Raw genomic sequence first — 18,246 nt, 5'->3', positions numbered from 1 at the left:
ACCAAAGTAACCCACTATTCACTATGGGTCGTTCATTTGGTATTTGTCACATGTCTCACCAGTCTTCTAATAAAAGAATACTTCAAAATATCGTGCACAAAAAAGCACGTCGGTGAGTGCAAGAGCTCTCCAACTTACCTTAAACACGTGGAATGCTTCAAACTGTATGTTGGGGCTCTTATCTCGAAGAAGGTTCATCATGAGCTTCAGATTTTCTGGTTTGCTTATGTACTTTGTCATGATGGAAAAGTTGTGTCGATCCAGGATCAATTCACCTAGCAGCTAAGAAAGGAGGGTGTGTTAGAGCTCTGAAGGGTACACAATTCATGGGGTACAATAAGTATAGATGCTCGTATTCACAATGCAACAGGCAGCGTAATAATAAATCTGCTCCACACATGAACACCGAACCAAATGTAGCACCTAAATCTAAATTTTGCATTTCACTTGGAAACTTTGTTAAGATATGCTGATACAAAGTAGTCAAACTGGCTCTTATCAATACAGGCCAAATCAGCGGGTGGTGGGATAAAAATAAGATTTCCTAAACATTAGGAGCCAGGTTTATTTCAAACTAACAAAGCTTTATTTTCAATGACAATACTACAATTCTTAATGGGACTCTATAGTCACCAGAACCACTACAGCTTAATGTAGTGGTTCTAGTGTCTATTCCCTGTCCCTGCTGTGGTTTCAATGCAAACACAACCTTTTCAGAGAACACCTAGTAACAGCCACTAGAGATGCTTCCTAGTCCAGTGCTGCACAGTTTGCAGTACCTACGTTCAGCGTAGCCACGCTCTGCATGAGGGAGCTGAATGTTCTGCGTAGAGATGATTTGATTCAATATGTATGTGTATATACACACACACACACACACACACACACACATATATATATACATATATATATATATATACATATATATATATATATATATATATATATATATATATATATATATATATATATATACACACACACACACACACACACGTGATCCTGATGAAAGTCCCAGTGGGGACTGAAACGTTGATCATATTTTAATGGAAATTTAATGAACTTCGAATTTTTAACTCTTCAAGTCCGTCAGTGGTGACCACTACCCGAGATCTACATTTTTCTTCCCAGGATTACTAGCACCCGGCACATACTCCATCAAAGCGTGAGTGCGCGCGCGCACGCACACACACATACATACATACATACATACACACACAATGAAAAAGCACAACCCTCTTCTTTATTTTAAAAATTGTTCACTGGATTATAAGCGAATATGCAACGGTATGTGATCTTTCTCCACTAAAACATTTAGAAAAATGCACATATTGGGTGAAATGAAGTGTCTAATTACCTTCAGTGACTGTCTCTTTGTCACGTAATTTTCAGAGTGCAAAAGTTTTTCATAGTCATCAAATATCTAAGAAGGTAAAAGTCACATTATTAGTTCATTGAATTTCTAAAAAAGAAGAGAATTATTGAACAGAAAAAAGGTTAGATGGACATAACCACATGATGGATTTAAGATATCCTGATTAGCTTTGAGGTTCCTGAAAAGGAGTCTAGGAGTTTTAAAATAGACTGGGATTGAGACCTTAACTTTGCTAGTAGATCATCAAAATCAGGTTGCACATTTTCGGTGATCATATCCCAGAGTTCAGTATCTTAAACTTTTAGTGTATTTGCAATGAAACTGGTGAATAGAGACTGCAAAAGTCCCCCGTCACACTGATTATATTAATTGCTAAAATAGGTCAAAGGTGATCTGTACTAAAAACATGTACTTCCTCCAATTGTTTTGAATTCTTCACTTTCTTGTTATTTATCCATCCATTTAGGCTGTTGAAGTAGTCCAAACTTACTTCCAAATATGCCGTTATTTCAAGGGTGTTACAATAAATATCACAGCTCTATTAGTATCATTTAGCTAATAATATGTTGGTTAACATATGTTGGTTGTTTGCATACTAATAATAAACCCTTTGGAGCAGTGTACGTTATTGCGATCTGTAGACCTCAATACTGCCTGTCACTGAGGGCACAACTGAATTCTTTTATTACAGCTAAATGCCAGCTTTCCTGTCTTAGTGAATGGGGCAAAGAAATAAAACACTATGGCTTTCTTCAACTGAAGCGCTATTCATAACGCAATACTCCCCATTTAAATAGCACACCACAAAATAAATCATTTTTAGAAATCTGTGGATTCCAACAGCCAGGTATGATCTATTTTCATGAATGTTCTGTAACTATATTTGGCCTATTTTTACAATTTGACAATGCACTCTAGCATTAAGCAAGACACCACAACATTCCAAGACATTCCGATTTTCAGATCACTCGTTTTGGTCACATATAATAATCGCCTTAAAGTGGCACTTCTTTCTTTTAAACATATGTGATAGTTGCAGATATAAAAAAAAAATAAGAAAACGCTGCAGCCAGCCCAATAAGAAAGTGGGGTGAATCTTTGATGAATCCCCTCACTTTATTTACAGGGCCAGCTATTATGCGGTGGCCATTGGGCATAGTTACGGTTGTACAGTAACGTTCTATGCTGAATTCTAAATGTAATGTATAATTATATGGGATGGATGCAGCTAAGGTCTCCACTATTGAGAACATGTAAAAATAACCAACTAGCTGTTGGTGAAGCAGGCAGCCTACAGGCTTCAGTGTGAAGCATAGCTGCTCCAGTATACAAGCAAGAACATTTATCTTTAAAGGGACACTATAGTCACCAAAACCACTACAGCTTAATGCAGTGGTTCTGGTGCTTATTGTCTATCCCTGCATGCTTAGCAATGTAAACACTGCCTTTTCAGAGAAAACTGAAAAGTTAGTGTTTACATTGCAGCCTAGTAACACCTCTAGGTGCAGTCACTCAGACAGCCACTAGAGGTGCTTCCTTGGTCTCTGCTGCAATGTGTGCAGCACCTACATTCAGTATCTCCACATTCTTTATAAAGATGCTGAACACTTCCCATAGAGATGCATTCATTCAATGAATCTCTACGAGGAGATGCTAACACCCTTTTATTCTATTCTGAGAATTCTGGTTAGATTCTGCTCCAGCACTATAGTGTTAGGAATACATGTTTCTATTCCTAACACTATAGTGTTCCTTTAAAAAGTATTATTCCCAGGCTATGTCCGGTTTCTTTCTATTAAAGAAACATGTGGTGTAGTAAAACAAAACACTGACTATCTGACTAAACATATCTCCTGTGTCCATATTGATCAGGATTGTTCAACTTCGGTTCACCAGTTACTGTTAGTAAATATCCTGAATGGTTACAAATAGAGGGACACTTTTGAACCCCCTGTTCAAAGCATAAATTACAGTATTACAATGGGAGGAGGTTATTTACAGAAGAAGGAATATTTTATACTTACTCTGTCATAGTTCTGTTCTAGAAATTCTGCTACCATCAACTTGTGTCTTGTCAGCAGGTCCTGAAACCAACAAAGGGATAAGGAGAGTCAAATGTAAAGAACGATTTAAAGGGGTTTCAGTTTCACATGGATTAAAAAGAAAGCACATTGTTAAAATCTGAATATATGTGCAATAATAGGACTATTTATATTTATAAATGAATTTAAAGGAACACTATAGCGTTAGGAATACAAATATGTATAGAGTGCTAGTCACCTAAACCGTTCCGCAGTGAATAAATAGTTAATTAACCATTTATTTGCTTACCTTAATCCAGCGCCGGGCTCCCTTGGCACTGGTGACCTCTACTCCTCCATCGATGTCAGCTCCCGAGTGGAGCCGAATGCGCGTTTAAACCCGCCCATAGGAAAGCATTACTCAATGCTTTCCTACGGTGATCTTTTTTTACGCTGGACATCCTCATGCAAATAAGTGCGATTGTAAATCGCAGAAGCGCCTCTAGTGGCTGTCAGGGAGGCAGCCACTAGAGGCTGGATTAACCCTCAGTGTAAACATAGCAGTTTCTCTGAAACTGATGTTTTTAGCTACAGGCATAAAATTAGGGGAACCTGGCACCCAGACCACTTCATTGAGCTGAAGTGGCCTGGGTGCCTATAGTGGTCCTTTCATTTTTCAGAATAAACCCCATCCCAAATCTATTTCAAAGAAGATATTTAGGGTTATTATTAAAGTGAATTCCATATTTAATGCCAGAAAGGCCAAATTGAAAGCATAGCGGACAGAAATTAATTTCTAGTTCAGGTAATATGACCTTAAATTCGAAATTCACTTTGAATTCTTAAGTGAATAACAAATAAGCAAATGGAATTTTAAAGCCTGTATTTTTTAAAAAAAAACTGAAGTTTATATTAATAAATGGGAAGATAGATTTTTTTTTAATATTATATTTGCAAATGAGTTTTCTTTTCACTGCATTTTAGCATGTATGAACAAAGCCCACTGTGTTCCATTGCTCACACCTGCTCCAATACTTGATATCGCACAACCCGAAAAGGTCAATGCTGTATTGCTATATTTACATGTATTCAGGGATGGACTAACACTGGGATAAGGGTTCAAGCAGCAAAGCAAAACAAAAACAAAAAACTGAAAAGGTCACAACTAAAAAAAATGCTTAGTTTGAAGTAAAAAAAAAAAAAAAAAAAAAAGTTGTATTTTCAATGAATGACCATGAGGAGAATCTGAAATTAAGACATTTAAATACTTATTAGCTTGTACAGCTGAGGGAAATGATAGAACTCAGAGATTAAGCATGAGAGGAAGTCGGTGGGTTTTAAACTTTTTCCTGAAGAGGGGTGGGCTTGTGGTGGATCAGACCTGTGGAGGTATATGTAGAGTTTGGTGAAAGAAAGGGACCATTCTTCTAGGGAGGTGTGGCAAAATTGTGTTTTTAGGAAGGATGGGTTAGCTGATCTAGGGAAGGGGTCACTTAGTACCATGTGGGGACAATAAACTGCATTTTTACTGTGTTTGGAAAGCCACTGGGCAGGTTGTCTGAGTGAACATCATAGTTAATATAGTTCAAAGATCTGCAGTGCCATGGTTTGCCATCACTGCCACAGAAAATGTTGCAAAATGTCCTTTCAGCACTGAAATCGGCTTTGTACCTGGCACAAGCTCAATCATTCTGCAGGCACTAACAATTCCACACATTTACTGCTGTAAATACCTCAATATCTTAATGCTATTTTAATTACAGTACACAAACACATTCCTGTAGCAGGTCAATTTAATAAAGAGATTATTATTTTTTTTTTTTATGTATTTACTTTTCTTTTTTTTTTTTTTTAAAGGGACACTCTAAGCACCAAAAGTGTATGCGTGTTCTAAATAGTGAATGGGACACTATAGTGTTAGGAATACATATTTGTAATGCTATAGTGTTCCTTTAAGGGGACACTATAATCACCAGAACAACTACAGCTTATTGAATTTGTTCTAGTGAGTAGAATCATTCCCTTCAGGCTTTTAGCTGTAAACACTGTCTTTTCAGAGAAAATGCAGTGTTTACATTACAGCCTAGGGATAACTTCACTGGCCACTCCTCAGATGGCTGTTAGAGATCCTTCCTGTGTAATGTCTGCCTAAAATGCATCCAAACATTCAGTATCTCCACCCTCTGCATGCAGACACTGAACTTTCCTCATAGAGATTCATTGATTCAATTAATCTCTATGAGGAGATGCGGATTGGCCAGGGCTGTGTTGGAATTGTGCTGGCTCTGCCCCTGATCTGCCTCCTTGTCAGTCTCAACCAATCCTATGGGGAAGCATTGTGATTGGATCAGGCTACCACTTCTGATGAAGTCAGCAGGCAGGTCAAAAGGAAACTGTGACAAAGCCAGCAGCTTCAGGCTTAAATACAAGTAAGATGTACTATATTTAGGGAGGCAAGCGGGTGCCAGGGTGGGTTTTAACCCTTTAGGGTCAGGAAAACATGTTTGTGTTCCTGACCATATAGTGCTCCTTTAATGAAGCAGTTTTGGTGTTTAGATCATTGCCCTGAAATCTCTATGACCAATAGTCTGCCATTTAGGTGTTAAATCTCTTTGTTTACACAGCCTAGCCACACCTCTCCTTGCTGTGATTCAAACAGCCTCCCTACATACTTCCTGAAAAATAGCTTTAATTTGATTTACCACCAACTCACATAGTATTGAGTAACCCCTGTAAAATAATTAACGGACCTGCTATTAAAAATACTACTTTGATACAGCCATTTATTATATTTTTACAATGTGCTTGTCAAACCGCCAGCAAATGTAATGCATATTATTATGCACTCTGCATGGTTTGCATTAAAACAAACATTCACTTCAACTTTGGCTTCTTTGATAGAAATTGCAGCCGGGGTGGAGTATAATGGCACATTTGATGAACTGTTATCTAATAAAAACACAAACATCTGACAGTGTGATCTTCATTTGCATACACAGCTTCCAAGCTGTTAAACAGGCCATAGTGGAGTCTTTTTACTGTATCTCAGCCTAAATAGGTAATAATTGGTTTCAGCAACGCAAAGTCAGATTCCAAGGCGTTACGAAATCATTCTACTATATTCTACCAATGCGTATCAGCAGGGACACTTAGGTTAATTTAGTAAACTTGTGCCAGTAATGTACTGACCACATTAGTTGTTAAAAAAAATAATAATAATAATTTAAAAAAGATTTAAAAACAAACAACTTGTTTATATGTGGATGTTTTATTATTCTACGAGATCCTGGATTCCAATAAGTAGTTGCTATTACCGATATGCCCCTTATACTTTCCTTCTATTTCCAATTTGTATATGGAGATTTCCCAGTTAAGCAAATACTCCAAGCACCATAACCACTACTCGGTGCTGTCCCACCATAAGTAATGTCATTTTAGAATGGTTTGACAACTTACTGGTGGGGGTGGCGTTTGGCGCCTAGTAAAACCATACTAAAATGACTTTTCATGCAACAGTGCCAGAGCACTACTGGCACCATAACCACTGCATAGGGATGCAGTGGTTATGGTGCTTGGAGTGTTTTTTTTAAGTAGAGAGACATGGTTGCAGACATGCGGCTGCTTATTGAGGTTTAATGTTTACTCTATTCTAGAGAATAGCATGTTCAATACTGTTTAATGAAGTGTTACTTTGCACAGGTCCATTTAAATTGCACTGTTAGGCTTTTCCTGCATAGAAGCTGAGAGCACTTTGCCACTGATGGCCGCATCTGTGTTTGGAAAAAAACAATCAATCCCTTGGATCCCTGCTTTTCTCTGACGCATTGAGAAAAATAAACTTGGTATGAGTGCTATTTGAAATTGCATAAACACTGAGCTAGGCATTAAATAATTTACCTTAAATGTAGCAAAGGCATCGGAAGCTATGTCGAATGTTGACATTTCTACATATTTAAAGAAGTCCCCAAACTGCTCAGAGTAAATTACAGTTTTGGCAAGTGGCTCGTGACGGACACATTCCCGGAGCATGATTCCACAATGCAGGGCAACTTGGGGAGATTCATACCTAGATTTAAAAAAAGTACATGCTTATTAACAGGAAAACCACTTCACAGTTATTAGAATAATTGATACATATTAACACTGATTTTGCTGGAGAGGTTTCCGTCGCTCTGTAACTTTGTCAGCAGGGGAAACCGCACTGTAACTAACCATATTAATAGCTCACTCTTCATGTCAGGTATGTAATATCTCACTAATATCGTGCATTTCTCCATAGAGGCAAATCTTCCTGCACACATTCTGATTTAACTGAAACAGTAGCTGATAAACAATTTTCTATCACCCACTGTATTTAAGGCTCATGTTCTCTTAAATCACTTCCTAAAAGACAGACGAGCAAAGTGTGTATGTGTGCATGTAATTACAGTATGCCAAGTACCCAACTGCATGTCTCTTTAACTCCAGGTTCATAGGGGCAAACTTATAGCTGCAGCGATTTTTGCAGACTGCTGTAGTTCTTAAACTAATTATATTCTGTGCACCAAAACTAATACATTGAGTTGCTGCTGTGATTAAAGTAGACCACAAAATCTGCCCTAATTTGGGTAAAAGGGAAGCGGTCACGTCTCTGGAATTTACAACACTGACTTTGCAACGAAAATCACCTATAACGCGTGTTAATAGTTTCATTTCAAGAAATGCTCCATTCTCATTTAAATTTATATTGAACTTTTAGCAAATGACATAATCCCGTTCAAAAAAAGCAAAGTCCAGGCAAACATTTCAAATGAGGAAGAAAACCAGAAACACTGTTTAAAATCTTTTCTTCTCTATATGCTTTCTCTATACTGGCTGCCGAGTGCAAAGGACAGGACAACAGTCATGTTAAAACTATTTTCTAAAATATAATAATCCATTCATAAAGTTTGGAAATTAAATAGATTTTTTTTTTTTTAAAAGCATATTCAAAAAAAAATAAAAAAATAATAATAATAAAAAAATTATAGAAAAACTCATCCCTACCCACCTAATATAAATGACAGTATCTATCAGCCATATACATACACCTTTAGTTCCGGATAGTGTTTTAATTCTGGTAGTAATTAAAGCGTCTTGAGTGTCTGCTGACCGCTCTCATCCTATTCCAGCACCCATTGCTGCTATGAATTTCTATGACCAGAAGGAAGTGTGTAATCTCTGTCGTAGCCACAACTTCAGTAGTGGACGGGACGTGGGTGGACAGGAATGGTTTAACACTTTATATGAGGACTTCAGGGACTATAACCAATTTATCAAGATGGTTATAGTGCCTACAGTGTCCTTTATACAGCAGTCAGCCCAGAAATCTCATTCCAGGCTGACTAATGATACCTGCAAAAGCAGGTATCAATATAACATTTTTCAATATGTGAAGTGGTCATGGTGACCTGCAGTAACCCTGTAACCTACAAATATTACTTAAGTATGCAGAAAGACATGCTGGCCAAGGTGCATCTGTAGGGGCCCCCAGCTCCAGGCTCACTATTTAACAATTAACTAGTAAACGCTATATAAAACTTTACTGTTTACTTCAATCACCATTTCCAGGTCATTCCTTTATATACAGGGAATCAGAAATAGTTTTTCATTACTAAAAGTACAGCCACGTTACTTATATCCACAGTCTGACGCAAAAGTATTATTTAAAGTGGCTCCGTCACCCCAAACTCGCCTTTCTCCAATGGTTCTCTCTATTTCTATCTATTTCACTTTAAAGCATAAGACAAAGTATGAGCTTAAAGCAGGCTTCCTCAAACTCCGGCCCTCCAGATGTTGCTGAACCACAACTCCCATGATTCTCAGCCTATTTCATTCATAGAATCATGGGAGTTGTAGTTCAGCAACATCTGGAGGGCCGGAGTTTGGGGAAGCCTGGCTTAAAGCAAACTTCACCTTTTGTTAGATTGACAAAGGAAGTGGAGCTTGCCTTACACTTCTCCTTCTCCTTGAGTCAAAGAAAGTCAAGCGTAGTAAAAATACTTTGTCTTGTATTTTAAAGAGAAATAGATCAGAAATGAAGAATAGAAGGACAGATTCTGAAACAAGAAAATAGATTAAATGTTTATTATATGCTTAACCACTAATTTAATCTATAATAGTAATCTATAACCATTGAAGGGTGTAGCACTAAGCTCCAGAAAGCAGTGCATATGACACTATCAAGCTTTACCTAAACCTTCACTTGTTTGTTACTGCTAAAAGATGTTCTGATTGCATGTTAGGGCAGTTTGAATGATAGGGTGCATCTAGGGGAGTATAATGTCCCTTTTAACACATTTAGGAGTTTCAGTGAAAAATAGGGCAAGATGTTCAATCCAGTGCACAAGGTTAATTCAAAGAATTTCACTTGGCTGGCAAAATAATCCTAAACTCAATAGGCAAATAATTAGGTTCAGAAAAATGTTCACACTGCATCGGCCAACTGGCTCTCATCTGCCTTCAAGTTTGGCATGTTTCTAAATAGACACATTTAGAAGAGATCTTTAAATACCACTATGCAAATTTCATGCCGGCAGATAACATGTAATTATTAGCTACAGGAAACTATTTGAAGAAATAGAATAACATAGCTGGGTGTCCTTTGTGACCGGAAAATTCCCAAACCATATACAAACTACACGTTTCCTTTCAACTTCTGTTTTCCATTCCCTGATAGGGGCAGCAGGTGAAGTTCCTGCTTTTACAAACCAGCAGGCCTCCACAATACGTCAATAAAGCCAATGTAAGCATCCAAATTGAAAAGCACATAGAAATTCTTTATTTTCTGTGATTCACAAAAATCTTGTGAATTTCCAGTTTTGGAACACTATGATGGACTACTGAGCAAATTAGAAATGCAACTGCACTGGGTACTTGAAAATGTTACACTTTTCACTGGGGACTCTATACTCTTTAATAACAAAATGTTCTGTTTATGGGTGGGGGCTCAATGTTTCTATAGGTTTGAGTGATTGCCAAGGAGAAAATATCATGAAGGGTAAAAATAAACTCCCTACAGTCACTCAATGTTTAAAGGACACCACCATTGAAGTGGTCTGGGTGCAGTGTCCCTGTCCCCTTGAACCTTTTATCTAAACCCGCAATGATTATATTGCCAACCACTAGAGAAGATTCCTGCGGTTTCATGGAATTTGAAGCCGTGAAACAATGCTGGACATCCTCACGCTGTGCATTGATTACAAGGGGAAAGACCTAATACGCGCACCACTTGCTGTGCATGCGCATTGAGTTCCCCCTCGCGCAGAGTCAGAAGACGTGGAGATGGAGCCAGTGGCGAGAGACCTAAGCTTTGGAATAAGGAGAGCGACAACATTGGTTTTAACCTTTTATTTGCCGGAGGGGGAAGGGGAACACAGAGTAACACTTTAGTTTTAGGAATACAGCTTTATATTCCTTCAACAATACCAATCAAAATCAAATACCATGGAGTGTGCTATTGTTCTGGGTTTACCATAGTTTAAAAAGAAACAAATAAACAAGAAATAACAATTCTCAGCTACAGAAAATCTAACGAGATTAAAGTTGGTTATTTCAAAGCTAAAAAAATAGAACAAAATGTGGTTAAAAGTGAAGTTAACTTTGCTGGTCTGCTGGCTATTCACGGTTTTAGACATTTTGAGGGCCCCCTCTTTTTTAGGTAGCTTCTAGATCCATTTCAGATATGCTGCCACTAAACTGTTAAATGTGTAAACAATTCTTCTTTTCAATTAAAAATCCCTACTTACATCAATTCTGAAACATCTATTTAATTATTGTCAATCTTTATTTTATTAAAGGCATACAAGATGGGGTACAGAAGAGATATTGGGGGAAATGTACGGTTGTTTCACAGTATAGGATTGATACATTAGTCAGCAAGAGTATATTACATTTCCAGTATCGCAATGCCTTTTTTTTTTTTTGGTTGTTAAGCTTTAGTTTGAAAATACATGCTAGGAATTGTTGTTATCAACTGAAGCTAGAGACAAGAACAGCGTGGACGCATTAGCAGTATAAGTATGCATATACCTAATATAATATATAAGCTCACGTTTGCTGAAGGCGGTGTGTGCAGGTCTCATGTGGAGCTTATAAGGTAGAAATGTGTAAAACACGCAAGGTTTACGCCAGGTATAGACTGAGGCTTAAAATATGAGTAATATTAGCAGTGTGGACAGTAAAGGCACGGGGCTCAGCTGTGTGAGATGAACATTGCATGGTTTACGTATCTGGCATTGATCATTAGAGGTTGTCTACCAAAGGAAATGAAACATGCTTGCATTGAGATCAACAAGGTAGTAAAGCATCGACCCTGATAGTCTTAGTAAGAACAGGCTCTGTTTGTTATACCCATGGAGCATCTGCATCAGTAATTTAGACATCTGTACAAGGCTCAACACCATCAGGTTAATAGCATGGGGAAAAGATTGGAGGATGGAGCTGAAACTGTTAACAGTATTAGGACTGATAGAGTACTGAGAGGAGAGTGCAGCAGGGTGTTAGTTAAGGGTGCGGAGACAGCCAGCAATAAACGTATAGAGCATGCTTTGCCCCAGCCAATACTATCCCTGCCCGCCGAACCCAGAGGTTTTGAGGCCAGCATAGTGATTAAAGTAATGCATGCAACTAGGGATGTCCCAGCTGGTAACAGTTACGATTCTAAGGCCTAAGTCCCAGCCATGCTAAGTTATATGGCAATAGCCAGTGAGTCCGTTACTGTCCAAGTCTGCACTCATCTCACTCCGCCGGGTGTTGCGCTGTACCTCGGGGTGAGTGTCGCTTGATGTTTAGCCGGGTTGTCGACCAGCACCATGCACCTGATCATCCCGGTGTCGTGGCGACTCTGCGTCCGGGGCCGCCGTTCTTCGGCCTGAGGCCTTGGTGGGGGCTCGTGTGCGATCGCCATTGGTCCCATCAACAGGACCGTGGGCCCAGGGTTCCGTCGGTTGCCGGCTTTCCCCCGGGGGGTATGGCGCGCTGTGGAGGGGAACCTCCCGGTGAGCTCCCAGCTCAGAAGAAGGATGAGCGGTCTCTTCCGCCGCGCCGTCCACGTGGGTGGTGCTTCGTGCCGGGTTACCAGCGCCATGCCTCTGGAGTGTCTCCTTACTCGGGTGTTGCCGCAAGGCATGAGTCGCTTGCCTCGTGTTGCCATCGGGTCAGATGGTGTCCGGAGATTGCCCGCCCGCGCACCTGACATCCGCCATCTTGGGTTTGGGCCCGATGGTCCGGTGGAGTCTCCGGGTGTGACTCTGGGGCATGGACCGGGATCACCCCCCCGGCCCAGAGGGGGGGGACCGGGGCCGGGTCCGCCGTGTTCCATGCTCGAGTCAGGCTCCGTTGGGCAGGATAGTGGAGCGGCGGCCGTCCACTCCACTCACCGCCAGGTAGGCCTTCCGCCTGGTACAGCAGGGGCCTCTCCTCCGAGGGACTAGAGCTCAGGGAGCAAGCCTCTCCTCAGCTCCGGTAGCCTGTATGCATCGAGGGTCGCGGATGGTAACCGTTTATTCCCCCAAGAAACTCCATTCATAGGCTTAACGGGTCATATTGTGCGGGAGCCGATCTGTCTTGCGACCGCTCGGCTCGGCGGCCCGGCCCCGCCCCCCCTAAAACATCTATTTAATACGTAATAACTGTCCTAAGCAGTTCACTCAGTCTTACACACTTCAAACACAGTGTTAAGTTGGTCTACCCTGCCATTAGCTGGCTTTAGGAAAGACTGACACCTTCTCAGATACCAGTTGATATGCTTTCATACCAAATTACAACCATAAGACATTTCTATACAAATGTATGTCTCTGAGTTTCATTAACGGGAAACTATAGTGCCAGGAAAACAAACTCGTTTTCCTAGGACTATAGCTTCCCCCTCTGTCAAGGACACCCTCCGTGGCGCAGGAGGGATTAATTTCCCTTGGCGCTGCACGCCCTGCCCTTGATCCTCCCCCGCCAATGTCAGCCGGCAGGGGAGACCTAATGGGCATGCGCGGCAACGGCCGCGCTAGCATTAGGATTTCCCCCATAGGAAAGCATTATTCAATGCTTTGCTATGGGGATTCTGGAAGTCCTTATGCATAGCGTGAGGACGTCCAGCATCATTTAGGCGACCTAAAGTCATCTAAAGATCTGGAAGTCCCTCTAGTGGCTGTCTGGCAGACAGCCACTAGAGGAGGAGTTAATCCTAGCAGGTAATTATTGCAGTTTATAAAAACTGCAATACTTACAAGCTCAGGATTAAGGGACGTTGCACCCAGACCACTTCAATGAATTGAAGTGGTCTGGATGCCTACAGTGTCCCTTTAAGTGAATAATGATTGTTGGTCAGTGAAACACAACTGGGAAACCACTGCCACAATCAGAGTCCATTGAACCTCTAAGGTAATCCTGTGTATACTTTAATCACTGAGTGCCACCTGGTTGAGATGACCTGTACGTGGTGATCTGTGTACATAAGAAAAAAGATATTACCACTGTGTGGTTTGGCCATGTTAGCTAGCATACCAGAAACACTGGTCATTATGGATTTACTATTGAATTGTTACTGTGGATTTTTTTTTTTTTTTTTTTAAGATGCTTAGCTAGTTAATATTGTAGTTACTAATTAATCTTAAGACACATTTGCCAATGACAAAGAGGAAAAGTAAAAATAACTTAGAAGATTTAATTTTGCACAATGTAGAGATTTGCATTAGACTTCTGTAACATTCTATTTATGTGAAATAATCAAATTCCACCGTTAAAGGAACACTGTTAACACCTGAAGCACCGCTGTTTGCGGAAATGCATTGTGTGTGAAGAGTCTGTCCTTTTTATTTTATTTCAATTTTACCAAAAAAATGCTGATTTTAATAAAAATTTGCACTTTTATAAATTTACTTTGTTACACTCCCTGGCTGTCAATGAGACCACCGGTTCTTTTACGTCCTGGTAGTTTAGCCCAGTCGAGCTACACTAAAAGTGCAAGCAATTTACCCCAGAAAATCTTCCGTTCAAAGACGTTTCATTGAGCTGCATTGGAAAGTCTGTGATTGGGCATCCACAATCAATACACAAGTCTGAACTAGGGAAAAATGGGAGGGCTTGCAAAGGCTGCAGACAAGCTGTTTTAGATAAATCACAATGGAGCGGGGAAAAAAGCACAAACTAAATGCATGCATGTTTTCATTGGGCATGCATCTACCATATAGTGAACTTTTTTTTTGTATTTGAGCAGTAGTGTCCCTTTAAATTTTAAAGCACCACGACCACCATCCATTTTTTCAAACTCCAAAACGAACACCCAGAGAGATAGCACCAGATTATTGTATTAAACATACCCTTTAAGCAGCGTAAAGAGGATATGTTGATGGGAACTAATATACTCCACAGTGGGACTTCGAGTGCCAATCTGTCTTCTCAAGATGTTGTTGAATATCTGGGACACATCCTTCTTCCCCTGTGAGACAGATACATAGATCACAGTATATTAATTCTAGAGATCCGCAATGATTTTCAAACGGACAACAGCTGGATTCATGCAATATTTTAGAGGTAGAAAGCACTGATTCATTCACTTAAGTTTCAGGTAGCATTGGCATATCCACAAAGAAATGGCATAAAGGCAAGTGGTGAATAAGAGGGCAGAAGAGGAGAGTACCATATACAAAACAGTAGTGTTGGAAACCTCGGTATAAGGCTGCTGAAAGAGGGGCCGTACAGAGAGGAGAATGGAAGGGCAAAGACAGACAGAAATGAAAAAGTAAAAGGATAATTGTATAACACAAGCCAGGGCAGTATCATAAATAACGGAGGAATAGAAACTATTTTAGAAGGAATTTGTGATCAACAGTGTCAAAGGCAGCAGAAAGGCCTAAAAAGCTTAGCAGTAAACAGAGTTTGGGATAGTGCAATTACCCTGTTGCATGCAAATCTTCCCAGCTATCCCTGGTTTAAGATGATATATATACACACACACACATATATAAATAATAAATACCAGAGACCCTTTTTAAGACACATTATAGCACACTCTCCATTGATTTCTGTTGCACAGGCATAGCGATAAGACCGATGTAGCAAACAACCAGGGCTGTGTTCATAAGCAGTGGCTTTTCCCATGAGCTTTGTGATCACTTACAGGCAGAGTGAGTTTGTCATTTATGTTAGCGGCCCCCGAGAGGGTTAATACTATGTCGTATGTGTTTTAAGTCCGTTACACATAATTGGCAGCATTGAGGTAATCAGATCTATTTCTCCGGAACATATTTCAGAATAGTATTAAAAGACTGGCTTTACTGCACGAGATTTTCTATTGACATTTGTATAATAACATTTAAAGGTTAAAGACATGTTTTCAAGGTTTAAGAAATCGTTTATGTGCTGAAATTAAAGTTCAACTCCAGGCTCAACAGGCCCTTTATCCAACTCTGCCAACAGAGGTAGTAATTCATCCAGTCTCTCACAGACGTGCAATTGGAGGAAAGAGTAGGGTTGTTACTAAATATCCACTCCACCTCACAAAACCCAGAGGGACGTTACATCTTATATGACACTGCTGCTTTCTGTCAACTTTATTCTATACTTGCCCTGTGCGCAACTATCCAAACCAATGTGAATTGCTATAATAAAACACCATCTGTTAAATCTAAATCTCATAAATCAAGATTTCAACGTTGGATGCTTTGTTAGATAGGTCAGGCCCAGTACACTCAATGTCTATACATATATCCTATGGCATTGTGTTCTTCACTCCTTAGCTTGCTGGATACGTGGAGACTACACATCTCCCCCCCAGAATGTCACTTTGTGATCCTCAGGTGCATCTTTACAAAGAAGATTCATTTCTATACATAGCGTCTGAATAGCTAAAGATATCCTCCACAAAAATTGCTAACATTCTTATACCTGACCATAATCCATTTTATTTAACACTTGATGCACACTATACATCATTATAATTTATACCCAATGTGTTTAGCAAACTCTCTAGATAACCATGAACACTCAAGACATTTCTAAGAATAGTTTGGTATTGTTAAAGTAGTGCTACTGCAAAATAACCATAAAGACCGGACATCCCCTAATGCCTAATTTTACTATCTATTATGCACCACATCATAATAACACAAACCACGGCCAATAAACAAACCTATTCCATGACAAATAAGGTGTAAAAAATATTTTGTCAGAAAAGGCTTACAAATTCAAATAAAACAAACTGTTGCGACAAAAAGTTTGCACAACTACCCAATTGTATCTCTTCCCAACCTCTGGCACATTATATTATGTATTACTTTATAAAACAAGTAATTTTGCCAAGCTCCTCCTAATTATCCTGTCTTTATGCTCTGCTAACAAAAATTCTATGGAATCCTATCATGTTCTTTATTTACAAATGCCAAAACTGAGTGACAGGCTGAGTGCAATATTTTACAAGATTCATATTGTCCAACACTACCTACAAGAGATACACGTACTCCTAGGGATCATACATACCTCAAAGTCAATGAGATGCAGATTAGCTATCAATGTCACCAACAGACCACTGTTATATAATTCCTGGGCCAAGAGGGCAACCGTCTCAGTCTGGGGTTCCTTGTCTCCCGTACCGCATAAAATCTCCTTTGTAGCTTGGAGGGATTTTGAAACTTCTTCAGAGGCCTATATAGGAGATACATGTATGGGTTAAACTGATCATTACAATATCACACAACATATTGTGTATTTTAAAAATTACATATAATGAAGGAGAGAAAACAAACAAAAAAAGGACACCCTAATATACATAGAAGTTAGAATATTTATTAATCTGTTGACTGATTTAAAATCAGAAGAACTCCATTACCTTGGCTATGTATATCCATTGCGTAACCCTCTAGATTGGGGTCAGGGAAAACCACAAACCCTTGATGTTCTCTACAGCAACTTAGACTAGCAACACATTGCTGGGAAGAATACCATTTAGTACATCTATCAAAGCTAGTGTAATCAATTTTCAATAGCCAATAAATGATTTGAACACTTTAAAGTACAGTCAGCGACACAATATATCAGTAAGGTGACATGAATGTACAACAATAAGCATCTCACCCCTAACCTGGTTTTTACATAACTGAATGAAGCAAAGAGCACTTTTTAGAAGCGGTCATTAAGGTTTTCATTGTGCATTTAAAACCTAACTGAATCTAAGAACCAATAACCTGATTTAAGTTGAGGTAGAACATCCAAATCAGCACCTTTTGCCTACAATTCAATGTTTAGTGAGTAAACCCCAAGTGATTCGGTTAATGTGTGACAGCCTTATTGTACTGAACAATAACAAACCCGTGGGTGTAGTGAAAGGGAGGAATGTATATAATTGTAAACTGTAGGACTGACAGATTTTGGAACATTAGTATGACTCATATGAAGAAACTGTTAATTACTATAAAGTATTTTTATGGTTTTAAATAAAAGATCGGTACACACACAAAATATATATATATATATTCATATTATACACACAAGCACACATACATACACCTTGCTGCAAAATTACCAGCACTCCTGGAATTTTTAATAAAGTCATTCTTTAAAGTTTGAAGAAAAACAAAACAAATGCGTGCACGCACAACTAGAAACCACCCCAGGTCCTGGTGGGATAATTGCCCTGGGGCCCCTTCCCATGTGTCTGATCCCCCAAGTGTTTTATTCCTCCCACACAGACCCTCCACGTGTCTTATTCCCTCTCGCCCAGCCTCTCCACAAGTCTTGTTCCCTTTCCAGCAGCCCCTTCATGCCTCATCCATTTGTCCTATTGCCCCCTCAAGTCCTTCCATGTGCCTCATTCCCTTTCCCCCCAGTCCATCCATGTGC

The 18,246-nt window shown here is 39.5% G+C and overlaps 1 protein-coding gene across 5 annotated transcripts in view; it reads right to left on the bottom strand.

The window, feature by feature from the left end:
* The window catches only part of CAB39L (calcium binding protein 39 like), a 51,920-nt gene that overhangs the window by 2,781 nt on the left and 30,893 nt on the right, over positions 1-18,246 (bottom strand). For all 5 annotated transcript variants that reach the window (XM_063428747.1, XM_063428762.1, XM_063428754.1 and 2 more), the window contains exons 3-8: positions 16,888-17,052; positions 14,730-14,848; positions 7,294-7,462; positions 3,400-3,459; positions 1,358-1,423; positions 139-282 (exon numbers count right to left, since the gene is read on the bottom strand). In XM_063428747.1, coding sequence (XP_063284817.1) covers positions 139-282; positions 1,358-1,423; positions 3,400-3,459; positions 7,294-7,462; positions 14,730-14,848; positions 16,888-17,052 — 723 coding nt within the window. The remainder of the gene's footprint in view (positions 1-138; positions 283-1,357; positions 1,424-3,399; positions 3,460-7,293; positions 7,463-14,729; positions 14,849-16,887; positions 17,053-18,246) is intronic.

Source organism: Pelobates fuscus, chromosome 1, assembly GCF_036172605.1.
Source record: "Pelobates fuscus isolate aPelFus1 chromosome 1, aPelFus1.pri, whole genome shotgun sequence".
Lineage (NCBI taxonomy): Eukaryota > Metazoa > Chordata > Amphibia > Anura > Pelobatidae > Pelobates > Pelobates fuscus.
This window is presented reverse-complemented; position numbering and strand designations above follow the sequence as displayed.